This window comes from Neocloeon triangulifer, unplaced genomic scaffold, assembly GCF_031216515.1.
Source record: "Neocloeon triangulifer isolate White Clay Creek 2 clone unplaced genomic scaffold, ASM3121651v1 ptg000012l, whole genome shotgun sequence".
NCBI lineage: Eukaryota > Metazoa > Arthropoda > Insecta > Ephemeroptera > Baetidae > Neocloeon > Neocloeon triangulifer.
The window spans coordinates 6256952-6280519 of NW_026775554.1; the positions used below are offsets into that span (position 1 = coordinate 6256952).

A 23568-nucleotide genomic window follows, 5' to 3' on the forward strand; every position below is an offset into this window, starting at 1 on the left:
CGGCTCCGTCATTAAGCCGTTGGTTATTTTACTCGGCACGGTCAAGGCCTGTCACGGACAAACGCAACGAACTCTTTCATTTATTTGTTGCCAAGGCCGCCGCTTGGCTCCACCCGCGAATTATTAATCAGACGAGCGACTTGTGATGCACACAAAAAATAAATACACTGTTGCTCGAGTGAACGAGAGCAAAAACAACTTGAATGGCGAAGATTTTGATTATCGACAAGTTTGTGCTTCTTTGTCGCGGCGTGACGTTGATGGATTGTCTCGGCGCGGCCGCCTGCCAGCTGCGGTGATGCAACCGGCGTTGCCGGGGCCCCCAGCAGGTTGCATAACCTGACCTAACACAACACGCGCGAGGCAGCAATAATAATATTCGTCACTCGTTTCGAAACAGCCACGGCCAATATGAAACTAAGTTGCGACTGACGAAGCTCTGAGCCAAGCGAGTTTAACCTTAAGATCTTCGAACTCATCATTATTGGCAGGAAATTGTGTGAAGACTGACATCCCTCTCAGCTGAAAATCTGCCAAAATATTTGTAAATATTAGTAAAATAAAATGAAAATGAGGCTGTTTGGACGAAAATGAAAGATAAATTTTAAAGTTTAATATTTTATTTACTTATTTCGTTTGTAACAAAAAAACTGTACAATTCTGCTGACGTATTGAGATTTTGATTAATTGTATTTGTATCCTACTCTTGTCCTGATTCAATAATATTGAAAAATATGCTTTTTAAAATTATCCTGGAAACAACGCGGAAGTTGAACTGGAAGCATACAATTTTTTGGCTAATATTTTAACTGCTATAAAAATAGATGTATCTAAAAAATTTAATTGAAAAATATAATAAATTTCAAATTAACATACAGATGGCACCTATTGATAGCTTTTCATTCTTTGATGGACGGTCAGCGCGCATAGATAAGATAAAAAAAAAATAATATCAGCGCTTCTTCAAATTACTCCACGTTTGTGTTATGTCAACAAAGTTTGCGTTCCTCGCCCTTCTTTTGGCCGCTGTGGCCACCCTCGGAGGAGAGGCGGCCCGCATTTTGGCCATTTTTCCCTCCTCCTCTCCGAGTCAGGTAAACGTGTACACCGCCCTGACCAAACAACTGGCTCGCGAGGGTCACCAGATCACAGTGCTCAGTCCCTTCCCGCAAAAATGGGCGCCACCCGGCTACACCGACTTCGACCTGATGCATGGCCCAGTCAGCGAGTTCAAGAACAAATTGGCCATGGAGGGATCGGTTCTGTACTCTACCGATTGGAAAGAGTTTTACAAAACAGCCATGTACCTGTGGAGGGTCGGCGTTGAATTAACCGAGGCGGTCATGACATCCCCACAGGCAATTTTTATACATATTTTGGTTTCCACCTTTTTCGCTTTCTTCACTTAACATGAAATAGCTAAATTTTTACGTGATTAAAAAGAATCACCTATTTTTACAAATAAAATTCGTTGTGCACCGAAGATTAAAAAATCAAATTTTTTAATTAACTTGCAGGTAAAAGACATAATGAGCAATCCAAACGGATTTGACCTGGTGATCGCCGAGTACTTCCTGCACGAAGCCCTGTACGGCCTTGCCCCATACTACAAAGTGCCCCTCGTGCTTTTCGCGCCCTCTGACCTCGTTCTGACCGATCCTTCGCCCCTATCGTTCGTGCCGCACCCGCTACTCTCCCTAAATTCACCCATGACCTTCACCGACAGGCTCATCAACGCCTTGGCCAACACTTTCTGGGCTGTTGGCTACAACTTTTTCTACCTCCCCAAACAGGAAACCATCAACAAACAAGTTTGAATTAAAATTTTTCTCAAACTCCGAATCTAATATGAGTTTGCAGATTTTCGGCGATGACGCTCCGAGCGTGTGGGACATTGAGCCTGCGATTATTTTGCACAACTCGCACCCAGTTCTCAGTCAACCTTTGCCACTCATGCCGAATGCGATCGAAGTCGGCGGGTTGCATATCCAAAGCAAACTGAGGGACCTTCCCGAGGACATGCAGGAATTTATTGATGACGCTGAAAACGGTGTTATTTACTTTTCATTTGGCGGAAGTTTGAAATGCTCGGAAATGCCTCCGGTTTTCAAAAACGCCTTCCTCGAAGCTTTCGAAGAACTGGATCAAAATGTTATTTGGGTTTACGATGGAGAGACCCTCCCTGGAAAACCGGAAAATGTTTTTATTTCAAAATGGGTGCCTCAGCAGGAAATACTTGGTGAGAATATATTCCAATATAAAAAGATTCTTCCTGATAATTATATAAAATTTATCTGTACTGTAAAAATCGTTTAATTACTCCATCTTGAAAAGTAGCAAAAAAACATTCGCATTACGCATTATAATGAGTTTGATTATTTTTTAACTTTTCTAATGGATTGCTCATAATCGGAAAAATATTTCATGATTTTTGTTCCAAATATCACTGGACCGTCCAAGTTTGCCCGAATTTCAGCATTATATTCTTCCGATTTTTTTTTATCACCGTTGGTCGAGATTTGAATTATTAATTTTGACGCAGCTCACCCCAAAACGGTGGCGATGATCACCCACGGCGGGATCGTGAGCGGACAAGAGGCAGCCCACTTTGGCGTGCCCGTGGTGGCCGTGCCCGTTTTCAACGAGCAGCAATTGCGGGCCGAAAAAACGCACAGGGATGGGTACGGAGTGATACTCGGCTTGCGCAATGTGACCAAGAATTCGTTGCTCTGGGCTATCAATGAAGCAGTGAGTAATCCAAGGTGAGCAGGACATGGAATCCGTGTTAGTATGCTGAATTTAGTCAAATAAGTATCTGCGGTAATTGGGGCGCGGAAGAAACACTTCAATTATACGCTCGACCGCACCTTTGAATGGCTTTAGCGCGTTAAAATTTTTAACGCTCGGCAATTTTTGCTACTTCTCATTAGCATTTGCTAATTAGTGGTTATAATTCACACTTGCTTGGAGACACTTTCAAATTAGAAAATTGCGCAAGTGTGAATTTTTAATTTGAAAGTCTCTTAAAATTAGTTTGCAAAACTGCTGTTACGGAAAAATAGTTAGAAAAATTAATTACAACTAAATTAATTTAAATAATATAATTTTATTTTTATGAAGATGACTTTTAAACTTTGTTTGATTAACAATCCATTAATTAGTTTCAAATATAAATTTTGTTTTTATTTATTGCTATTTTTTATTTGATTTCAATTCACAAGCTTTTATTGAAGTAGAAGTTGGGTTGAATTTTTTGTTAATTTATTTATAATTGCTACTTGTAAAATAATTAAAAACAAACAGCACAAAATGAGTTATGATACATTTAACTGTAAAGATCCTAAAACTGTATAATTTTGACTTAAAATTTTAAACGTTTAATTTTTGATATCTTGATATTTCGTCTCTTTGATACTTATAAAAAAATCATCCAAAAACAAACGCAGAACTTTTCATTGTAAAAATATTATGAGAAAATAACTTATTTTCCAAAACTTGAGACATAATGCTTCTGTTTTATTCAAATAATAAGTATTTCCACTGTTGTTAGAATTTTAACCAGTTTAATTATTATATAAGCACAGTTTGTAAATAGGTTGAATAAGCACCAGCCAAAAATCTCATCTGATATAACGCTGCACTTTTTTAAAATTTAAATAAAGAGATTGAAAAATAAACATTTCAAAGCATGATTTCCACTTGAAAATCTTAAACTCCATCCAACAATATAAAACTTGCACAACTGCTGCAAGAAAAAATCTTTTCCCTAGAGGAAAGTTGTCAACAAGCAATCATTTTATTTTTTTAATTTTTTTTTAAGCAGAGGAACTTTGATAGGGGGTGATTAGTTTTCATGAATGAATTAGACACAAATAAGTACATACTTTTGACATTTCGTATTTATTGTTGAAAATAAACAACTCTGTTTTCTTTGCAAAGGATAAAACAAGCGACGGAGCAGCGAGCCCTTCTGCTGCGCGACCAGGCGCAACCGCCCCTCGAGCGTGCCGTCTTCTGGGTCGAGTACGTCCTGCGCCACAAGGGCGCGCGACACCTGCAGTCGGCGGGGCGGCGCCTCTCCTGGTGGCAGCGTCACAGCCTGGACGTGATCGGCGTCCTGATCACCACTCTGCTTTTGCTTCCATTGTCACTGTGCGCGGTGAGGCGCGGGAAATGAAAATAAAAGGCTGCGTGTCAAGGTGGGAAAGAGTTTCGTGTGTTTTAATATTAAAAGCACTTGGCACATCAAGGCACTTGAGGAATGTCTCTCTTCACTTGGGCCGGCGGAAGTAGCGCAGCACCACGTAGCCCAGCACGCGGAACACCAACAGGAACAGCAGCAGCACCAGCGTGTTGGCCCACAGAGGCAGGTTCGCCCCCTGCACCTCCAGGATGGCTTCCACGGGGATGGTCGTTTGATTTGCGCATATCTCGAATTTCGACTGCAGTGCACACCTGAGGCACAGAAACAAAAACATTAAATTAATCAATTTAATAGTTGAAATTAACAAAATTCATTGATACAAATCTTAAATTATTACATCATGTAATGTGACAAGAGTTCAAGAAGTTGGGAGTAAAAAAAAGAGGGAGAAATCAAGTGCACGTTTTCATCTTGAAGTTACACAATATCAACTAATTTGTTCAAAAATTTTCGATTCAATTAAACTGAGAGAGAATTTCAAATGAAATAATGATATTCATATTAACAATAAGATGTGACTTTTCTGGAAGCATAAATTTATTGCAAAATATTTTTTAACAAGTGCCATGAAATATTCCATTATTTAAGATCTAAATAATAAATTATAATTTGATCTAAGCCACCTAAGCTAATGCTAACTGCATTAAATTAAATTTATAGTAATTATCCATTGTTCTTATTTCTAGATACTAATTAACTCCATTAATTAATTATGACAAACGCTTAAATACTAAATTAAAGAATTTTTTTTATTTAGAGTGATGTTTGATGTTGCCCTGGCAATAATTTATAATGATCTAAAAAGAAAAAGTAATTCTGCTTGGTATAATTATACCATTAAACTCGTTAAAGTCACATTTAAAAATTGTTTAAAAGAAACAAAAAAGACTTTAAAAGTAATTAATATTTTAAATCAAAAAGTAAATAATAAATTATAAACTACTATCAATAATTTCTAAAATAAATAAAAATGTTTATAAAACATTTTTTTTTTTTAAATTTAATAAAAGTCCTTACTGAATAGGCGAGCCTTCGCTGAACTCTACTATTTGCATATTCTGGTAGGCGTAGTGTACCATGCTGAGGTATTGCAGCCACTTGAGCCACGAAGAGATGTTTGTGGCCAAGTAGCCGCCAAATAGTTGTGTGGCCAGCGTGTAAAGAGCGCTGATGGTAATGGAGACCTGCATGTCCATGCAAGACGCTCCGACAAAAAAGCCCACGCTCTGCAATCGAATTCCAAAATTAATCAAAACCAATGAAAAAATTAATATTTTCAAACCTGAGCCACGATTGTGTTGAGCAGCAAGAAGGCCAATAGCGTCAGGAACACCGAGGGGCTGTGGAAACCCAGCATGGGGTAGGAAATCACGTGGTAGACAGCAGGCAAGGTCATGGTCAGAGGTAACTCGCCCACCATCTTGGCCAGGTAATAAGCGGAAAGACGGTACGCGCCGGACAGACGCTCTTTGTTTATCACCTCTCGCTCCGGGGGAACTGTAATGAAAAAAAACGCATTGTTTTTATTTATTTTTCTTGTTATCTTGTGTGTCGCAACACCGTGTGTTGTGTGTTGAATTGAAATTCTCGCGGGAGTAGTAAAATAAAAATAAAAAGGCCATTTCGGTCGGTTGCACCGCCGCTCGATGAATTCTCACCGGAGAGAGAGAAAGAAAAAAATTTTGACAAAAGCGCACTAGGTTGTGACACCACACGCTCTCTCCGTTGTGAAACCTTGTGCACACCGACAGAGGCAAACGAACTTTACATTGTGGGGCATATTAAATATTTATATTGGGCGCCGCATATAATTGCCAGATGCTCTTTTTTGATAAGATAAAAACCAAGGTTAACTATCATAACGCGGCGGCGGCGGCATTTGGCGGAATTTTTTTCGCGTGTTTGTGCGAATGAAAATTGAAAGCATGAAAGTGAGATAAGGGGGCTTACAGGATGAGAGGGCTCCGAAGTGAGCAAACAGCATCCAGTAGGTGGTGGAGAAAAACATCCACCCTTGGATGTCGTGCAGGGACTCTTCCTTCCTCTCCAGCTGGAACCAGAGGAGTCCCGCCAGGACCCCGAGCGCCACCGTCTGGATCCAGTTGAGCTTGGACAGCATTCGCGGACGCGCTTCCTGGAAGTTGCGCTGCGACAACACTTTAAACTGAGTCCAAAAACTGGTCGGCCAACTGAGTTCGTCGTCTGAGGTGCTGCTGGTCGAGCCGTGACTCTGGTTGTCCATCCACAGGGACCGGCCCTCTTCTTCTCTTACTGCAATAATAAAAAATAATTTTTTTCCATTAAAATATGAAATACAAAGTGGATATTATCAGTATAACAGAGGGGCTTGATAAACTCCTAAAATGAATTAATTTAAGATTAATTTTGAAAAAGATTAATCCAACTACGAATGACCAATAAACACCGAACAAAGCAATTGGGCATAATGCGGTCAGGAAATTTTTAAAGGAAATTTTTGTAAAAAAAAAAAAGTTGTGGCATTTGTTATAAATTAAATTAAATAATATATCATGCTTTGTTTTCTCGAGTCTAAATTACAAAATTAAATATGTTTGATTAAAATTGATTAAAATTTGAATCTTGGTCCATAATTTTCATTTTCTGGACGATCAATATTTAAACTTTTTTCATCTATTTAGGAGTTAGAAGCACCCTCTAGATTTCATTAAATTTTATTTCAATGCTTGATGACATTTGCTGTTTTATCAATTTCAATGCTTACTTCGACAGTTGCAATCTGTCCAGCAGCGTAAAAGAAAGGAGGAAAGACAAGGAGTTCAATTATTAATAAATGCTAAACGTGTGAATCATTTGTATTCTATGAAAACGTTGTTCTCTATCAATCACCTCTACTCATACGTACATGTACTTAAAAGTAGCAAAGCAATAATAAATCATGCAAGTGTGAGCAGGAAGCGGTATCCTGACCCGAAGAAAATCTCTCCCAGTGACGCACTGCACGTATAAGCGCGTGAGACAGAAACGGCCGCAGATAGAGAGTGTCATTTTCAATTGGATTGACACTTCTTACTTAGCAAACAAATTCAGTGTCTGTGTGCAGCCGCTAGGCGCGTATATTGCGAGTGGCGTAAATAGCATAAACTATTAACCTTCAGTGAGAAATGAAAAAATTTAAGGTCATTTTCACTCAGTCTGGTCGCCGTCGTCTGGGAAAGGACGCGTTGCTTATGTGTTTGAAGCAAGCGACCGACAATAATAATAGGACGGCCGTGTTGCAATTGCTTTTATTATCTAACGAATTATATTATATATTTGCCCTGCACATTTCATGACACACGCTGCGCGCGAGTTAATAAACGACAAAGGCGATGCTTTTTGCGCAACAAATTAATTATAATGAATACGATAATGGCGTTGCAAAAAATAGAGCTGCACACAGGATCAATGTAACAAGCTTTTAGATGTCAGACACGTTTTTCGCCTCGCTCCGTCTCAAGCGCACTCGTATCAAATATTATCTCGGCTGCGAGAAAAAGATACACTCAAAATGATATAATGCAACAAATAAACTGCATGACATATGAGCTCCCGAGTGTAATTTTCTTGCTCCGTATCATATTGATGAAACAATTATTTCCGATTCACATTGAAAGAGAGAACAGGATCACAAAACAAAACTTGAAAATGGCGACTCAACATAAAAAAAAAAAATAAGATGATCCAGCAAAATAATTTATTTCCAGAATTACGTAATAATTTTTGAATAAGTTGAATTTTTGTAAACATTGTATAGTTATTGATAAAAATGCCATTAAAATCAAAAGCAATGAGACAAATTAGAACGATTTAATGCAAATCAGCACTAAAATTATCTTTCAAGTTAGTGCACCAACCCTGCCCTAACTATATGTTGCGCAATGGTTTTCACGGAAGTGTGACAAAATTAGTACCAACAAGGAAAAACAAAGAAAATGACAATCTCACCTACGGCAGTGTAGACACTTTGTTTTTCGCTCACCGCGGAGACGCACAGCGAGGGTCGCTGGCCCCCCGAGTGGACGCAACTGATGTGGACTGGAGGACACGAAGGGCACCTGCTGGACCCTATGTGACCATTTGACTGGAGACGGCTCTCCTGGTACAAGTATTTGTTATCACAGATAGAGTTGGGAACGAAGTCGGGCAGAAGTTCTTGAGGGTAGTCGGGCTGGTTGCGCGCCTGTTTCGACGCCTGGATGATTCGGTCCCGCAGCTCGTCTGACCCTTTGACCTGCTCAACTGCAAGGAATACGCACACAAAAATCATTATTAGGCAGCTAAATTTTGCTGATTTATTTTAAATGATCATAGAGCTTTCAGAAAATCACATAATTTTATATTCAGATCTTGAAGGAGTTTTTGTTATTGAAAAATATTTGTGGACAAAAGTTTTTGTCCAAAAGAAATTAAATTTAAATATTTAGGCAATTATTTATCATAAAACTTGAAATAATATGTGAATTTTAGTTTTCTGATGGTTGATAGAAACTTTAATAATTTAAAGAGATAGAGAGCATTGTCCACGGTGTGACGATAAGAAAAGAAAAAAATAAGGTGTGCCTTTTCAAAGTCCTCTGGTTAAAATGACAAGCCAAGGTGTTTGGAAACTTCCGCGACTTGGTAATACAGATAAATTACATCAGGCGGGATGTGATGAAACTGGAAACTGCGCCTGCTGTCCATATTTTAATATTTTAAGTACACACCTTTTAGTGGAATTATACGTTTGATTTGAATACTAACAAAGAGGAAGTTGCCTAATGTGGTTAGTCATAGCTATTAAAAATTGCACACATTTTGTAATTTTCCTCCAGAAAAATATTTGAGGATGGACATCAGAATGAAATAATTTAAACTCATGAGGACGCGTCACCAAATTGCGTTTAATAAATTGAAATAGAAACTGACTAAATTTAATGCTTTGTTTTCAATGATTGTTCACGAAGCTGGGCAAATAAGACTAAAATTCTTTGCAAACAGCACTGACTTTGCAATATTTTTGCAGCGAAAAAATTAAACCAAATCAAATATTAACACACAGAAGTCATCAACCCGCACGCCCGCTCGAGCAATATCTCTCCCGCGTTTGTTTTCGTCGCGTGACACACTTTGCCGAGCTCCGAATATGCTATCAAGGAACACAAAAGTTTGGTCAACTCACGGATAAAGTCTGCGGGATTGTAATGGGGCATCACTGATAAGCCGATCCCGTTGAAGAAGTCAACCACCTTGTTTACCGCCCCGAAATACGCGGTCTGCAATTAACACCGTTATAAGTTGGCAAATTTACATACACCTGCAAATAAAGTATAGAAAAAAATTGAAATTTTCTCCCTACCTGGCCGTTGCACAGCAGCAGCAGTTTGTCGAACATGTGGAAGATTTGTGACGAGGGCTGGTGCACGGTGACCACCACCGTTTTCCCCGAGGTCTCGGCGTAGTTCTTGAGATTGGACATGAGACTGAAGGCTGAGTGTGAGTCGAGCCCTGAGGTTGGTTCCTGATTCATTTTTTAAAATCTTCAGTAAATTATTTGAATTAAAAACAAATGTGCAAATTACGTCGAGGAGCATTATGGAGGGGTTGGTCAGCAGTTCGCAGGCTATGTTGGCTCTCTTCTTCTCGCCCCCCGAAAGGCCCCGCTCCAAATAATCTCCAATAACTGCAAACACAGGTTGTTGCCATTACAATTACGTAAAGGATTATTCGCTTATTGACTGAATTATTATTGCAGGCGGTCGTAATGATAATAACAAATGTATCTGCCAAGCGGTCTATTATTTATTTATGGTCGGCTGCTTTATTACGTTGCCGGGTATGAAGAAAAATTAACAACATATTGCGTCTCTCTTTCGCATGCAAATTTGTGCCCTCGTCATAAAAGTGCTGCAAGAAAATATCATTCAAGTGAGCAGGATGTTTGATATAAGAACGTGTAAAAGGTGACCGCAGAAAGAGGCAATCATCGCCTTTAACAGACCATCGAAACAATTTTATTGCGTTTACTTTATACTCATAAAACAAACACATCATGTTACTTCTTTTTTTGTCTAGTGGCAGAACCGGTTTGCATTGTACTTTTCCCGAATCCAGGTTAATTATGACGAAAAGAGTAAAAGAAAACGAGTTAAGAGACACGCATGATGTTGATGCGAAAAGGAAAATTTGGTGCGATTATAAAAATGTATAAAATCGGTCGACGGGCCACTAAATTTCGTTATCTATCCGTTCCCAAATTCAAGGTCAAGATTAATAATGAAAATAGCAATGCACTCCGCTGATACGGTAAGAAGCCACTAATCTCTGATTATTGGCCAAATTTTCAAGAGCAAAGGCAACATCGAAAGATGTCTGCTGTTGATTAAGCCAAAATTTTGAAGAGTACAAAGAGCAAAAACAAAAATTAATAAAATAATTTTAAGCTATTTAACTTACTTGTGTCTTGGCATGACTCGAGGTCCAACACGTCAATAATGTGGTCCACGTGCTGCATTTTTTGAGAGTACGACATTGTATCAGGTAACCGGAGTCTGGCTGCATACTGTCAACAGAGAGAAATAAATTTCAGAATATTGTGTAATTTTTTTATAATTTGAATAAAAAAAATAAATTAAAAAACAATATTGATTCTTTTAAATTAAGTGAATCACTTGCTAGTATTGGTAAGAGACCTTCTCATTAGAAAGTCAATATATATTACTAATTCAATGTGAATGACGCTTTAATCAGCACAATCAATAAAAGAGACAAAATAATAATAAGTTATAATCTGGATTTCATGACGTGTGGTCTAGGTATTGATTTAATGATGAACGGGATTAAAATAATTCTAAAAAATGTGCCTATGTAAGCTTGTTCATATATAATCAATTTCTCTGGAAATCAACAGGAAATAAATTTTAAATTGAAATTTTATTATTTAAATATTGGTTATATAAAATAATTCAAAAATAGGAGCAGGTGCAACATAAAAGGATCTCTACAGTTTAATATCCGGAATTTTTTAACAGGGGCACCAAGTTATTTGAATATCTATGCTTTTTTCATTAGTGGATGCAACATTCAGTTTAGAAAACAGCATCTGAATGATTTTCATAAACTTTTTTTGCAATTAAAAATTTACGGGTGGATAATATTTGGATTATGAACTCTTGGTACTCATATGCATGATGAAAAAACCACGCCACACTCAAATTTCATGTCATGCGTAAATTTGTGTGCCAAGAGGCCCTTGCCTTAATTATGAAAATCCTATAACTTGTTTGTTCAGCAGACTGCACCAAATTGCAGGTGGAAAATTACAAGCCCTTGTACATTCCACATGGTTGCTGAATTAACTTTTCAGAGCGAAATATTGAATAGAAAAAAAACTGAAGAAAATATCAAGCGTTTATAAGTAAAAAAAAACCTTGCCCACTTTTGTCGTACTTTATTTTTTAATAAATTATTTTGTGAATAGGAATGACACCGGCGATAAATAAAAATAGATGTTATTCTGACAAAGCGGCGTTCAAGAGTGTGCGTAAGTGCACACTTTAGAATTCCTCAAAAATGCAAAACTGGAGCACTCGGAGAGGATGGAGATGCAGCGGCGATTTGAATTTCCAAGTACATTATATGCGTATCCCTCACGCGGTGCGCGAGTGGATAAAATTTATTCGCGCTATGTCTTTCTCTGCCGAGATGAATAGCAATGCAGTGAATAAATAAAGCAACGGGCAAGCGAGCGAAAGAAAAAAAGAAACTAGGATAAAGCGGTATATATTGAAACATGGTACGATCGATTAGATCACCGCCGAATTGAAGCTGCCGGCAGGGTCGCGAGCCTATTTTTTGTCGAAATGCTTTATCATGCATGCGCGCCAGCTTGTTCAATTGACCATTAAAGTGTGATGCATGAAAATGTACCGGTGCACACACACGGCACAGAGCGACACACCAAAATAGCTTTTAGCTGGAGGTTCGATTTCCAGTCGAAACTAACGACGGTGCAGTTGCTAGGGAGGTTGTTTTTTTTACAATTTGTTTCAGCGCTCATGCTGCTGCTGCTGGGACCAAATGACAAATGAACTCAAACGAACCCGTCGAGCGCACACTCGCGGCGATATAATTTGAATATCAATTAAGCGACGAATGATGTCACGTTATTGAGCCGCGGCTAATTGAAAAGGATGCTTTTTAATTGCATATTATAAAGTATAAGTTGTTTTGTTGCGAAGGCGAATCGATTAGGCCGAATTAAAGTTGATCAGGGGTCTAATGTAAAAGAGATTTGCCCCTGTTTTTATCCGGTTGCGATTCATTCTTTTGATTGGAGACAATGCGGAAACGAGCGGAACTACAAACAATCGGCCGCGCTTTTTCATTATCGCAGCAGGACGCGCAGTATTGTGAATATATGCCGCTGCTGAACGAAAGAATGAGAGAAAAAATAAGCTCTATATTATACGCCAAGAGGGCTTTTGCCATTTGACACGCTCTTCGTCGGAACCGGTAGAATAGATAAATGCAAAATTTAGAACGCTCGACTTGAATGGCATACTAAATTATTATTATATCGCTGCGGGACTTATAATTTCGCGCCACGTGCATGCAGGAGAGATATATAATTATCAGGGATGGGCAAAGAGAGTGACAGATTTTTATGCTTCATTCTGGCCTCTATTTTGCTCTGTAAGAACAAATTATTTAATAAATTTTAACAAAGTAACATTTTAATAACAATGAGCTGCACACATGAAAAATGCATAAAAATGTAATATTTTTTGCAGCGTCAGAATGTGGAATGATTTTTACAGTAAACAATAGCTAACAGTTTAGTTTTTTTAGAAAATAAATCAAGGAGTAAAATCTTTTGAGATTTGATGAATTTAATCAATTTCTTGGTCAAATTCCGAATAAAAAGAAAAATAATAAGCCTATACCCACATTTTTTTCAGCAAATAAATTTAAAAACATTTTGAACGGAGCTCTTGGTATGTGAAAGTGCTACTGTGCTTCAAGATCATTTATTATCCTGAGAATCGATTAGCCTAAACCTTAAAATTAATATTTAATATGCTAACTATGCTTTATTTTCCAATTCATGGAATTTTGAATTTGATAAGTCGCAAAATTGGCAAAATTTTCAAAATTTAATACATTTTACGAGTTGTATGCAATTCAGTACTGAAAGGACAAACAAGACGACTACTAAAAAAAACTTTGGTCACTTCTCTTTCCATTGATGATCAATTTAATTATTTACTTCTTTTAATACACATCTTTAAAATTTTCAAACACAAAATTAAATTAATTATAATTAAAATAATTAATCAGCGGTTTGAAAAATAAATGCACAGAAGGTTTTTAGCATTTTAACCACCATTTGTTATTATTTGTTTGCAAAATTAGGCTCGATTGTTCTCAAAAGTCATGCACACAACTCAACGAATTTTTGTTGAAATAAACTGCTTTGCAGCATGACGTGCCAAAGAGACAAACGACGAGTGGCCGCTCGTTACACAAGACAAATAAGCTGCTGCCAGTTAACATTGTTGTGTTCGCATTTTACTGCGCACAGATTTTTTAACAGCGCCCACTAAAATGCTAAACTGTAATGTAGCAATCTGTCCGTGCAGCGTCTTCTTATTTTTTTCCTGTTCATATTATCATGCGCCGCATAAATACAAATGAGCCATGCCGCTAATTGCGACTATTCGCAGCAGTGTTCTGCTGAAAAAGGGAAGTGCATGCAATGTACGTAATCTCGCAATTCAAGAAAAACAATCCTTCGGAGAGACGCGCGAGCGATGCATTACCGAGATTGGCTCATTTCATAACGTGTGTAAGAGAGAAGAGCTAGAGGAAGAGTCCATTAATAATGTCGCAACCCAGATTTTGTTTGAGCAACGGATAAGTCGGCTGATCTCTCATATCGAGTCGGAGAAAGAGGAACAAAAGAGCTTTTTATTTATTTAATTTCTACTCCGGGAAATTTCGAGAGTTGAGAGTGGATCGCCCATCTTAGCACTTTCCTCGTGAGACGCCGGCTGGTTTTTATTCACATGCAGTTCTCGCGCTGGATGCATGGGGAATCAAGTTTTCTTTCTTTCTTTCTTTCTCGCATGCACTCTCGGCGCGCACCAAAAGAGCGGAATGCAAGTGTGCATCATAAAGCAAAGGCGAAAGATCGCGCGACACGCTGCATGAAAAGATCGAGGCATCGCCTCCTCCTTTTATATAATTTACGGCCGCGCGGCGCGCATCAAATAAATACATGCATGCAATAAATACGCGCGCGGAGGAAGAGAGAGAGAGAGAGAGAGAGAGAACGGAGGTTACTCACCTCTAGGGTTTGTCTTAAGGTGAGGTCAGTGAAAAAGATGTCCTGCTGCAGGACGTAGCAGATCCGCCGCTTCCATCTTTTGTTGAGACACTCGCGGTTGAGTCGAATACTGCCCGAGTCGAGTCTGCAGCGGCCTGAGAGCGCGTTAAGCAGCGTCGTTTTGCCGCAACCTGCCACACACAAAAATGCAAAATTTCAGCAAAAGTCAATTTTTAAATTAACAAAATATTATTATCACAACTTCCACAGTTCATGTAATTTAAAAGTTTTAAAAGACAGAAATAACTATTAAAATCGTTAAGAGGTTTTTACGTGGATTTACTGAAACTGTGCGAGAAACACTTTTGGCTTTACCCCTGAAACTGCTTTACACTTTATAACACACACAAAACACTACTCTTCACCAAAAAACAGAAAAAACACACGCACCCTAACAATTATCTGAGTATTCAAATCATTTCTAAATTTTGTTATTTTTATCTTCAGTGTACGTAATACATGTTCAAAAAATTTCACGTCTTATGTATTTTTATTTATTTTAATATAAAATCTCATTGAAAATGTTTAATAATCAATTGCTAGTAATTTTAGAAGCTTCATTTATGCTTCTGTGGAAAAATTTTCATATCTAAAAAGTCACCACGTTTGCAAAATAATCATCAAGGCACTTTTAAATATCCGTTTTCAAAAGTAGAAGCTGATTAAACCAGTTTTCACCTCAAAAATAAATGAATTTTCAATCATTTTTTTTATAACACTTAGAAAAAAAGGAGTTAAATTCTCTACAAGTTAAAATTTAATTTCATACATTTTTCATGAGCTTAAAATTAAAAGTTTGTAAATTTTAACAAATAGGCACAAGATATTAAACGACGTTACATCAAGAAATAAGTACATGGAAAGACACACGTGCAAGTGATTGACCCGCGATCGGATCTAGTGCAGCAGAGGCTTGGGTACTCACCGCTCGGGCCCATGACGGCGAGCAGCTCGCCGGGTCGCACCACGCCGCTGACATCCCTGAGGATGCGCCGCCGGTTGACCGTGACCGAGACCCCGCTGAAGACGAGCTCCACTGGTTTCTGGGGGCCCAAATGTTGACGCTGCTCGGCAGGAAAATGAACACTCGTGCTGTCCGCCCTGCAAGAACGTTAATCATTAACATTATTTATTGTACTCAAGTTATACAAAAAAAATTTATCCTCTCTGAATCACAGCATTTTTCGGAGAAAAAGAATGAAAAAAAAAATAGTTTTGAACGGCTCGAACTATCTATAGGCTTAAACAAATATGTGAAATACAAAGAGCGGGCCCGTTATTAGCAGCTCGACCAGTTTGTCCCGTTGCTGGCGGCCGGGGTGTAGCGCGGGGTGGGTGGCTCCGTTAAGCTATACCTGAGAAGCAGCTGGCGCGACTTGTTCCTCGCGTCGCTGAGCAGGGCTGGGTTGGTCCTGGGAGGCACCATGGCCGCAGAGAGCCCGCGATCGACTCGCGGCGCGGGTAACGCGCGCCGTGTAGAGCGACGACGGTATCGTGACGCGCGCGGAGGGGGGAGAACGCGGAGGAGAGAAGAAATTCGCCAACAAAGAGCGAAGAGAAGAAAAGGGTGGCAGGGTTTGTTGTGGGTCGACGACCCGAATGGGTGTCAGCGGCTGACAGAAATAAAGGTCGGGCGGTAGGGAGATCCAGGCCGTGGTTGGGTCTGGCCGCCTGACCCAGTGCTGCGACTGACTCGTGGGCGTCTCTCGAGTTCAACGACCCGGACCTAGAGAGCAGCGAATCTCCTGAATCCAGGCCGGCCCGTCCGTCGTCTTACGAAATAATAATCGCATCCTTCCCGGGTAATGTTATGTAAATGGAGAGGTAGACATGAAGAGAGAGGAGACGCGAAAAGAGAGAGAGAGAAGGGAAAAGATACATATGCAAGCGCTAAGTTATTAAGTTCGCGAGCGAGCCGATCGAGTTTTGAGAGAACTTGCGCGTATCGTTCGGTATATAATTGAGTGGCGCCGCGAGAGAGGTTGATGCCTTCCTTTGTTGCCCCCGAGACACTTTCACCTCGCAATAATTTTTAATTAACCCTCCTAATAGAAAGCGATTGCCCGGCCGGTCGCTGCTATATCAGCAAACTGCCTGGTTCAACGTCCGCCCGCGTGCCCGCCCGCGGACCCTGAAAATCTGAATTTGATTTTCCACTTTCACTCGTCACAGGCCCGATGCGTGTGAGGATATATATGTGCAGCCGAGCACTGTGCTAATGCCGTCGTCGTTGTTGCTGCCACTCGCGAGTGTACGTGAAAGTGGGCCGCTCGGTCAACAACCTCTGCGCTTGCAGTGCGCCTCTAATCCAGGCCGCCCGCTCGGGTGTATACGGTGAGTTGTTCCAGCGGGGAGTTGTTACATTAAAAACGGAGAGTTATTCCGGCCAATCACAAGAGAGTAGCCATGCCCCCTTTTAGCTACGGGAATTGTTCCCAGGCTATATTTAGGCGTTGCCTTTACCTGCAGGTAAATTTTGGATACAATTATTATGTAATATAACTAATTAATTTAAGTATTTTTTTTCACAGTTAGATAATCCCGAGTCTTCAAAGTCACGTGATTAAAAAATATGGAGTTTGGAAAATCATTAATAATCTAAATCACCAAAAAACATCAATCATCAATCGATAATGGTGATTTGAAATTAAAGTCAGCTTTTCCTCTATGGGCTTTGTGCGTTGCTTATCGTTTAAGAAAAGAAATAATATTCAATTTTTTTTAAGTCTCCTCTCGACAACCGCCAAGAAAGCTAATGAATTGAGGCTGCAGCCCACAGCCGAAACATGTAGAGAAGGATTTTTTGTTTTTCTTAAACAATTAACACCTCACAAAACCTAACGAGGGAAAGCCGACTTTAAATTGAAATCACCATGAATCAACCCTCAATCGTGAAATTCTACCACAAAATCAATAAATAAATATGAAAAATGTAAAAGTTTGTAAAATTAGTTAGTAATGAATTCAATGAAAATACAATTGTAATGAAATATAAAGGCAGAATGTTAAATGATACTTATTTTAACGTTTCAAGTTTTTGCACGAGGTCTCTATTTACTATAATGGTAGATTCAAATCAACCAGATTTTTTTAAATATTTTTTTTCGTAAATTACCATTAAAGCGTAATATTTTTACTACAATTTCCTCACTACGTTGATTTTTAGTTTTGAAGAACCCAGTACAATATACTTGGTTTTTTTACTTATTGGCATGCATATAAAATTATTCGCGCCTAGATCAACTAGCCGTTTTCTTCGGAACAACTCCCCACCGGAACAACTCACCTACGTATGTGAGCTCTCTTGCTCACACTTCCGATTGCGCGTCCTTGACCCACCCCTGCAGGGTTCGCCGACCCCGCCCGCCGCCAGCAAGGGTCGACGACCGGCTGCATGCCTTTTTATCTGATTGCGCAAACGACGAACGAGCTGCGATGTGAGGAGAAAGAAATAGCGAGAGAAGAGGAAAAGCTGGCCGAGTCGCGGATGCTGGCCGCTGCAGGTGGCGGTGCATGCGCACCGATGATGCAGCGGCAGGGTGTGGCGCAGGCAGGCAGGCAGGCAGAGGGTTCGACGACCTTTGCCTACCTCAACCCGCGGCGCCTTGGTGCACCCAGGCTCGCCCCCCGTGTGCCTTGTGATTGCTCTTCGACTCAATTGGCCGATTAGGCCTACCACAAGGCTTAACCAGGGGTTTCCTGTCGTTAACAGAGCGCTGGTGCGCCTCCTCGCACACACACGCACACTGACCTCCCACAACACAGCAGCAAGCGCTAATTAAACTGGGATTTATTCAAGTGTGTGTGTGTGTGTGTGTGCCTTTTATGACGTCTGCTGCAGCTCGGCTGCCCCGCGCCTGCCACCACGGGATGCTCAAGGTGACCCCCTCGCCAGCGTTATATTCGCGCCTAGGCTCGCGCGCGAGCCGCGCTCTTCTCGCGATCAATTATTGTTTTATTTTTACCTGGTGCATGGCGAGCGCGCGCGGTTCAAGGCCGCTCTTTTTGTAATCACGGCGCAACCGGCACACCGCGGCGGCGGCTGCTGCATTTTCTCTTTCAAAACCGTTTTCGGCCTCGCGACTGACGAAACTCGCGGCCGTAGAGCGAGCCAGCGCGCAAAATAAAATAATGCAGCAGCAGCTTCATTGCTCAAAGGATTGTGTTGTGTGTTTGTTATGGGCCGCGAGTGCAGCGGCTAGGAAGCGCGAGTGTGTGTAATGCAGAGTCCGCCGGCAGACACACAAACACACATAGAAACTTCTCGGTTGCTGATTGAATCAAGTTTATTCACACACTTGGGAGAAGTTACACAAGATGTAGAGAAGCAAAGAAACAATAAACGCAAAGTCTGATTTAAAAAAATGTATAATAAAAAAATATGTAACAATGGGATTTTTTTTAGAAATAATAATTTTTAGTATTTTTATCATTAAATTTCTTATTAAAGCATTAAATATTTGGGTGGTGTTAACGTTTGAATTTAACTTTGGCTTTTCCTGGATGGATTTTTTTAATTGTTTCGTAAAAAAAAAACAATATCCTGCCTCCATGTTTTATCTGCCGACTGCAGCACAATTCATGGGCTGTGAAAAATTTTCTCTGACACAATTTTAAAGAAAAAAACTAAAGCAAAAACATGTGTAGAATTAACGGGATATTTTTTTCTATGAAACAATGAACTACTCCGAAAACCCATCAAGTAGAGCCGAATTTTTAATGTGTATTCAAATACAACTTCATATAATTATATTATTGAAAAATAATATTTCTAGTAAAAAAAATTTTAAACTTCTTTTATTTTGAAGGAAAAAGTGGTATAAGTAATGCATTATGCATTTAAAATGTTGCTCTTCATAATAAATTGTTAAATTACGATAGCATATAGTGCCCTAAAAATTTAAGACAAATTTGCATATTTGAGCTAATTAAGACAAAGAAGAAAGGCGACAAAAGTTTTAAATTGGGCTGAACACATAAATAAACCTGCTTCAGGACGTGAGACCGGCTCTGAGAATAAATAATTAAAAATTTGTGCAATTTCTATAATAGGTTATTCTGGGGTCAAGAGTCAAATGAAAACTGTATTTTAAAAATTGCCTATAGCAACTTACGCACACGGTTCAAATTAAAAATTTTCTCAAAGACAGAAGGTCCCAAACCAATAGGTATAGAAATTGTGTGCCAAGGTTTGTCTTGGATAAAATTTATTTTCGATTATTTATCCAGGGCACCTCGCTGTTGAGAATTGCGTCGTTAATTTTCTAATTTCAAGAATTGAGAAACAATAATTAATATTACTATCTCAAAAACAATCCGTCTAAACTTTGAACTGTTTGGTTAATTTAGAGAAGTGTAATAAATTAAAAGTCGCACCATATTATCAAAAAAATTCTAGCATTGCTAGCCCAACGTTTTCAAAAAACAAATTATCATGTATTATGATAAGAGGGTGACTAAAAATTTGATTTATTACACCTATTGAAAATAAAAGGTACAAGAATACGACCTTATCTTTGAAACAATAGAAGACGAACGTTCCATTATTTCCATTATTTGCTCACGTCCAAGAGGTGACTAAAATTTATTTTATACAATAAAATGACTTTTAGCAGGATATATTTTTTTAAATTGTGGTTTGCCTTGAGTTTTCAGACAAAAAGAAACGTTTTCAGTTCAGGTCAAGGGGAATTTTAAAAACAGAGCGGAACATCTTGCGGTAAAAAAATGAAAGCTTGTTATGAAAGTTGGGATTTTTTCAAGAGACAAGAGCGCTCTTATATTTATGATTTCCTTCTTTTTCAACTACATTCAAAGTTTATTCAAAAAATTCGCCAAATAATTTTTGCTGTCGTTTTGCTCTGCACGCGAATAAAAAGGAATGCGGCGAGCAAAGGGGTGGAGAAATGAACTCAACTGTACCAATCGGGCAATCAGGTTTGCTAGTTGGAGAGCAAGAGACCTGCAAAAAAGTTGCGGGCCTGCCACGCTGGGCAGCTCTCTTGCGCGCGGCCGGTTAACAAGCGGCAGGGAAAGTGATTCCAGCAGGAGAGCGCGCGATTTATTTTGGCCGTGCGTATATGTATCTCTCGCGCGGCGCGGTGCCCGTCTATATAATATGCGATCCTCAAGTTCACGGCTATGTGTGTGTATATAGTTGCAAATTAAGTGTACCAAAATGCAATTTCTGCCTATAACGAGATACATAATCCAAATATTCAAAATTTAAATGAAAACTGCAACTAAATTTGAGTAGAAAAAAAAAACATATACAATTACTTGAAAAGCTTTTCCGAAAAAAACTGACACATTTTATTTGGGAAAATAAAAATTTTAAATCTGAATTTGATAACTTTGTAAAAGAAAACCAATTATTAAAAATTAATTATGCCGAGGAAAGTTGGCAAACAGATGAAACGTGCGTTTTGTGCGTTCGGAGTTAGATACCGAAATAGCCGCGACGCGTGTGTCGGCCTTGAACCGTCCAGGGGCTCAATTTGCACAGTCATTAGCAGCGGCCGGCGCCCACGCACACCCCTATGGCTTGTATAGCATCCGAGCAGCGAGCGCGACCTTGGCTCTCCGGCCATATGGAGCCGCGGCGGCCGAAACGGTGCCGCGCACGAGAGAGATCCAACATGGCCGTTTCTCCGTCGAGGAAGTGCCAATCGCCCCCCACCACCCTCGGCCTTGGCCGTTTCGCCAAACGCAGCTAGCCACAGGGGGCCGGGGAGTGAACTTGGCCTTGAACCAGGCGGGCGTGATAATAGGCGGCTTATCTCTCGCTCTGCTCTTTTTTGTGTGCGGCTGGTTTATCAAAAAGCGCGATCGATGCGTCAACGCGTCATGTGTTTGTGCAAGCAACGGCTGCGGTGCGCGGCGGGTGAACGACCGCGCGCGACGGGCATTATATTCGCGGCGGCATCGATCGCGCGCGCGGCCGCCCGCTCGCTTTTCGAGCACCATGACTGGGTCAATAGAGCTCTAGGGTCGGCCAACTATATATCAATACCCGCGGCCCCGAGCACCGGCATAAACACAACGCTATACCGAAGGCAACACTTTGAATTTCCTTTTTTTTTTATTTCCTTTTTTTTCTTTCCACACAGAGAGCCCAGTGTGCTGGTGCGAGCGCGAGGCGCGCTTGAGAGACACACACCGAGCACCAGCAGCAGCAGGGGTTTGCGTGCGCATGCAGAGAGAGGGGCAGGGAAAGCTGCCAGCACAGTTCAGCGGCCCGACGGCCATATTGGTACCCGGGGTCAATAACCTGGGAGGGGAACCAACGCGCCCTCCCTTCACCCCCGGCAAGTGGGTCACTCGGGCGCCCGATTCGCGCCACGGCTCACGGGGCTCGCGGACCCCGCCGCGATTGGCACAAAAAAATGATAATAATAAAAATACGTGTCTGTCGGTCAGGGTATGTTATTTGTTTGGTCAGACGGTGGCGCGGGCCTTCAACTAACCCCCGACCGACCTTGGCCCATCCCCGAGTGCCATACGCGGAAATACCAACCTCTTAGCGGACTTGTGGCCCATGGCTCTTTTGTCGTCCTTGGGCAGGCGCAGGTAGTCTTGGTCGCCCAGCAGGAAGAGGTCCTTGGATATTATCATCGCCAGCACCAAGAGTCCTGTGTGTTCACTTTGATTTCACTTTACTGCCGCTTCTCATGATCACTTACTACTGGCCCAGTTAGCGCGGAAACCTGCTTTGAAATGCGCTAAACCAGACAAGCGAACCGAGGGCGCCACGTGATGACGACTTTTTTACCACCAGCAGCAGCTGCCATTGCCATCTAGCAGCCGCTTGCTTTTTATCGCTCGCTCGCAGCCGCGCACCAAGCAAGCAAGCGCGCCGTCGACCGACCGACGAGCCCGAGATGAACGTACGTAATGTACAACACACTCGCAAGTAACCATGCAGCATCTCGCACCCTGAGAGAGTAAACAAACCGCCAGCTCTCTCTCCTCTCTTCTTATTTTGTGTGCGTCTCTCTCTCTTCTCTCGAAAACAAGACAAGATGAAAATAAATTCCCGCGGTGCTAAATGCGGAGGGACGCATATGGCGCTGTTTACGAACAATTGGCCACATTCATCACACTCCCAATTTCCGCTACATTTGCCACTTTGCCGTTCGTGGCTGAAAAATGTATACAATAATAATGAAATAAATTTAGGGAGAATTTATTATTTCACATCTCACATATCCACGGACGGCCAGTTGCAATTTTTCACTTTTTTATTACCTCATTTCCCAGTATATTTAATCATTTCAATATGCAGCTCCTGTTTGAACAACCAAGGCCATCAAAAGGATACCCGGAAATTAAGTTTTTTTTTTCAGAACGATTTTGTGCAGTGTTAATATTTTTAATTATTCCAGAAATGACACCAGAGTTGACTTTCAATTTGATAGTAAATAAAACAAAATTAAGAAAAAGGTTGATTTAAATAACCTAAATAATCAATGCACCATGAAATTGTCAAATATGGACTCTTATTAGGATATTTTTCAGCTAATTTAAAACAGTGTAATTTTTCATAATCCACATTTTAATCCGAGGCCCTTATAATTTTAAACCAAACAAACTTAATTTTCAGATGGATTAATATATTATAATACATATAAATTTATTTGATAATTTCTTTTTGCAAAATAAAATAATTGTAATATGAAATAATCATACATCATACACAAAATTTGAAGTAAACTTTGATCGCTTTTCTCTTATTTCCTGCTTAAAGACTAGAAAGAATAACTGTGAAACAATAAAGAGACACGAATTTTCTAAATTTCATGAAGATAAAAGGGGCTCACTGCGGCGGATGGGGTCTTTTTGATGTCGCAAAAGTTTTAAAAAAATTCTTGCCGTTGAATCCAACAATTTCTTTTCTTAAATAAGTTGTTTTCAACAATTGAATGTAAACAATTTATTATTTATTTAATGTATTTGTAAGAATGTAAGAATTTGAAAT

General features: G+C 40.1%; 2 protein-coding genes across 4 annotated transcripts; one reads left to right on the top strand and one right to left on the bottom strand.

Annotated features, from left to right (window-relative positions):
* Positions 1-958: 958 nt before the first annotated feature.
* LOC132198222 (UDP-glycosyltransferase UGT5-like) lies at positions 959-4525 on the top strand. The gene is made up of 5 exons (XM_059622116.1): positions 959-1358; positions 1518-1811; positions 1861-2239; positions 2543-2762; positions 3940-4525. The coding sequence occupies exons 1-5, from the start codon at positions 987-989 to the stop codon at positions 4175-4177; spliced, it is 1503 nt and encodes a 500-aa protein (XP_059478099.1). The 5' UTR covers positions 959-986; the 3' UTR covers positions 4178-4525.
* On the bottom strand, positions 3878-22489 carry LOC132198221 (uncharacterized). 3 transcript variants are annotated; one of them, XM_059622113.1, is made up of 14 exons: positions 22274-22489; positions 22108-22222; positions 15517-15692; positions 14553-14722; positions 10661-10766; positions 9787-9887; positions 9564-9725; positions 9387-9480; positions 8171-8464; positions 6948-6962; positions 6155-6475; positions 5487-5701; positions 5222-5430; positions 3878-4455 (listed from the first exon to the last, which is right to left on the bottom strand). In XM_059622113.1, exons 2-14 carry the CDS (start codon positions 22203-22205, stop codon positions 4272-4274), a joined length of 2145 nt encoding a protein of 714 aa, XP_059478096.1. In that variant the 5' UTR covers positions 22206-22222; positions 22274-22489; the 3' UTR covers positions 3878-4271. The 3 variants fall into 3 exon arrangements, with proteins under 3 accessions (XP_059478096.1, XP_059478098.1, XP_059478097.1); XM_059622115.1 differs by lacking the exons at positions 22108-22222; positions 22274-22489 and adding an exon at positions 15947-18449; XM_059622114.1 differs by lacking the exon at positions 6948-6962 and having other exon boundaries at positions 22108-22487.
* Between the last annotated feature and the right edge of the window lie 1079 nt (positions 22490-23568).

Coding starts and splice junctions, on each gene's coding strand:
- LOC132198222 (XM_059622116.1), top strand. CDS start 987: ATGTCAACAAAGTTTGCGTTCCTCGCCCTTCTTTTGGCCGCTGTGGCC. Junction 2,240..2,542: donor GCCTCAGCAGGAAATACTTG/GTGAGAATATAT, acceptor ATTTTGACGCAG/CTCACCCCAAAACGGTGGCG. Junction 2,763..3,939: donor GAAGCAGTGAGTAATCCAAG/GTGAGCAGGACA, acceptor TTCTTTGCAAAG/GATAAAACAAGCGACGGAGC.
- LOC132198221 (XM_059622113.1), bottom strand. CDS start 22,205: ATGATAATATCCAAGGACCTCTTCCTGCTGGGCGACCAAGACTACCTG. Junction 9,726..9,786: donor CCTCCATAATGCTCCTCGAC/GTAATTTGCACA, acceptor AAAATGAATCAG/GAACCAACCTCAGGGCTCGA. Junction 4,456..5,221: donor AGCGAAGGCTCGCCTATTCA/GTAAGGACTTTT, acceptor TCTGTGCCTCAG/GTGTGCACTGCAGTCGAAAT.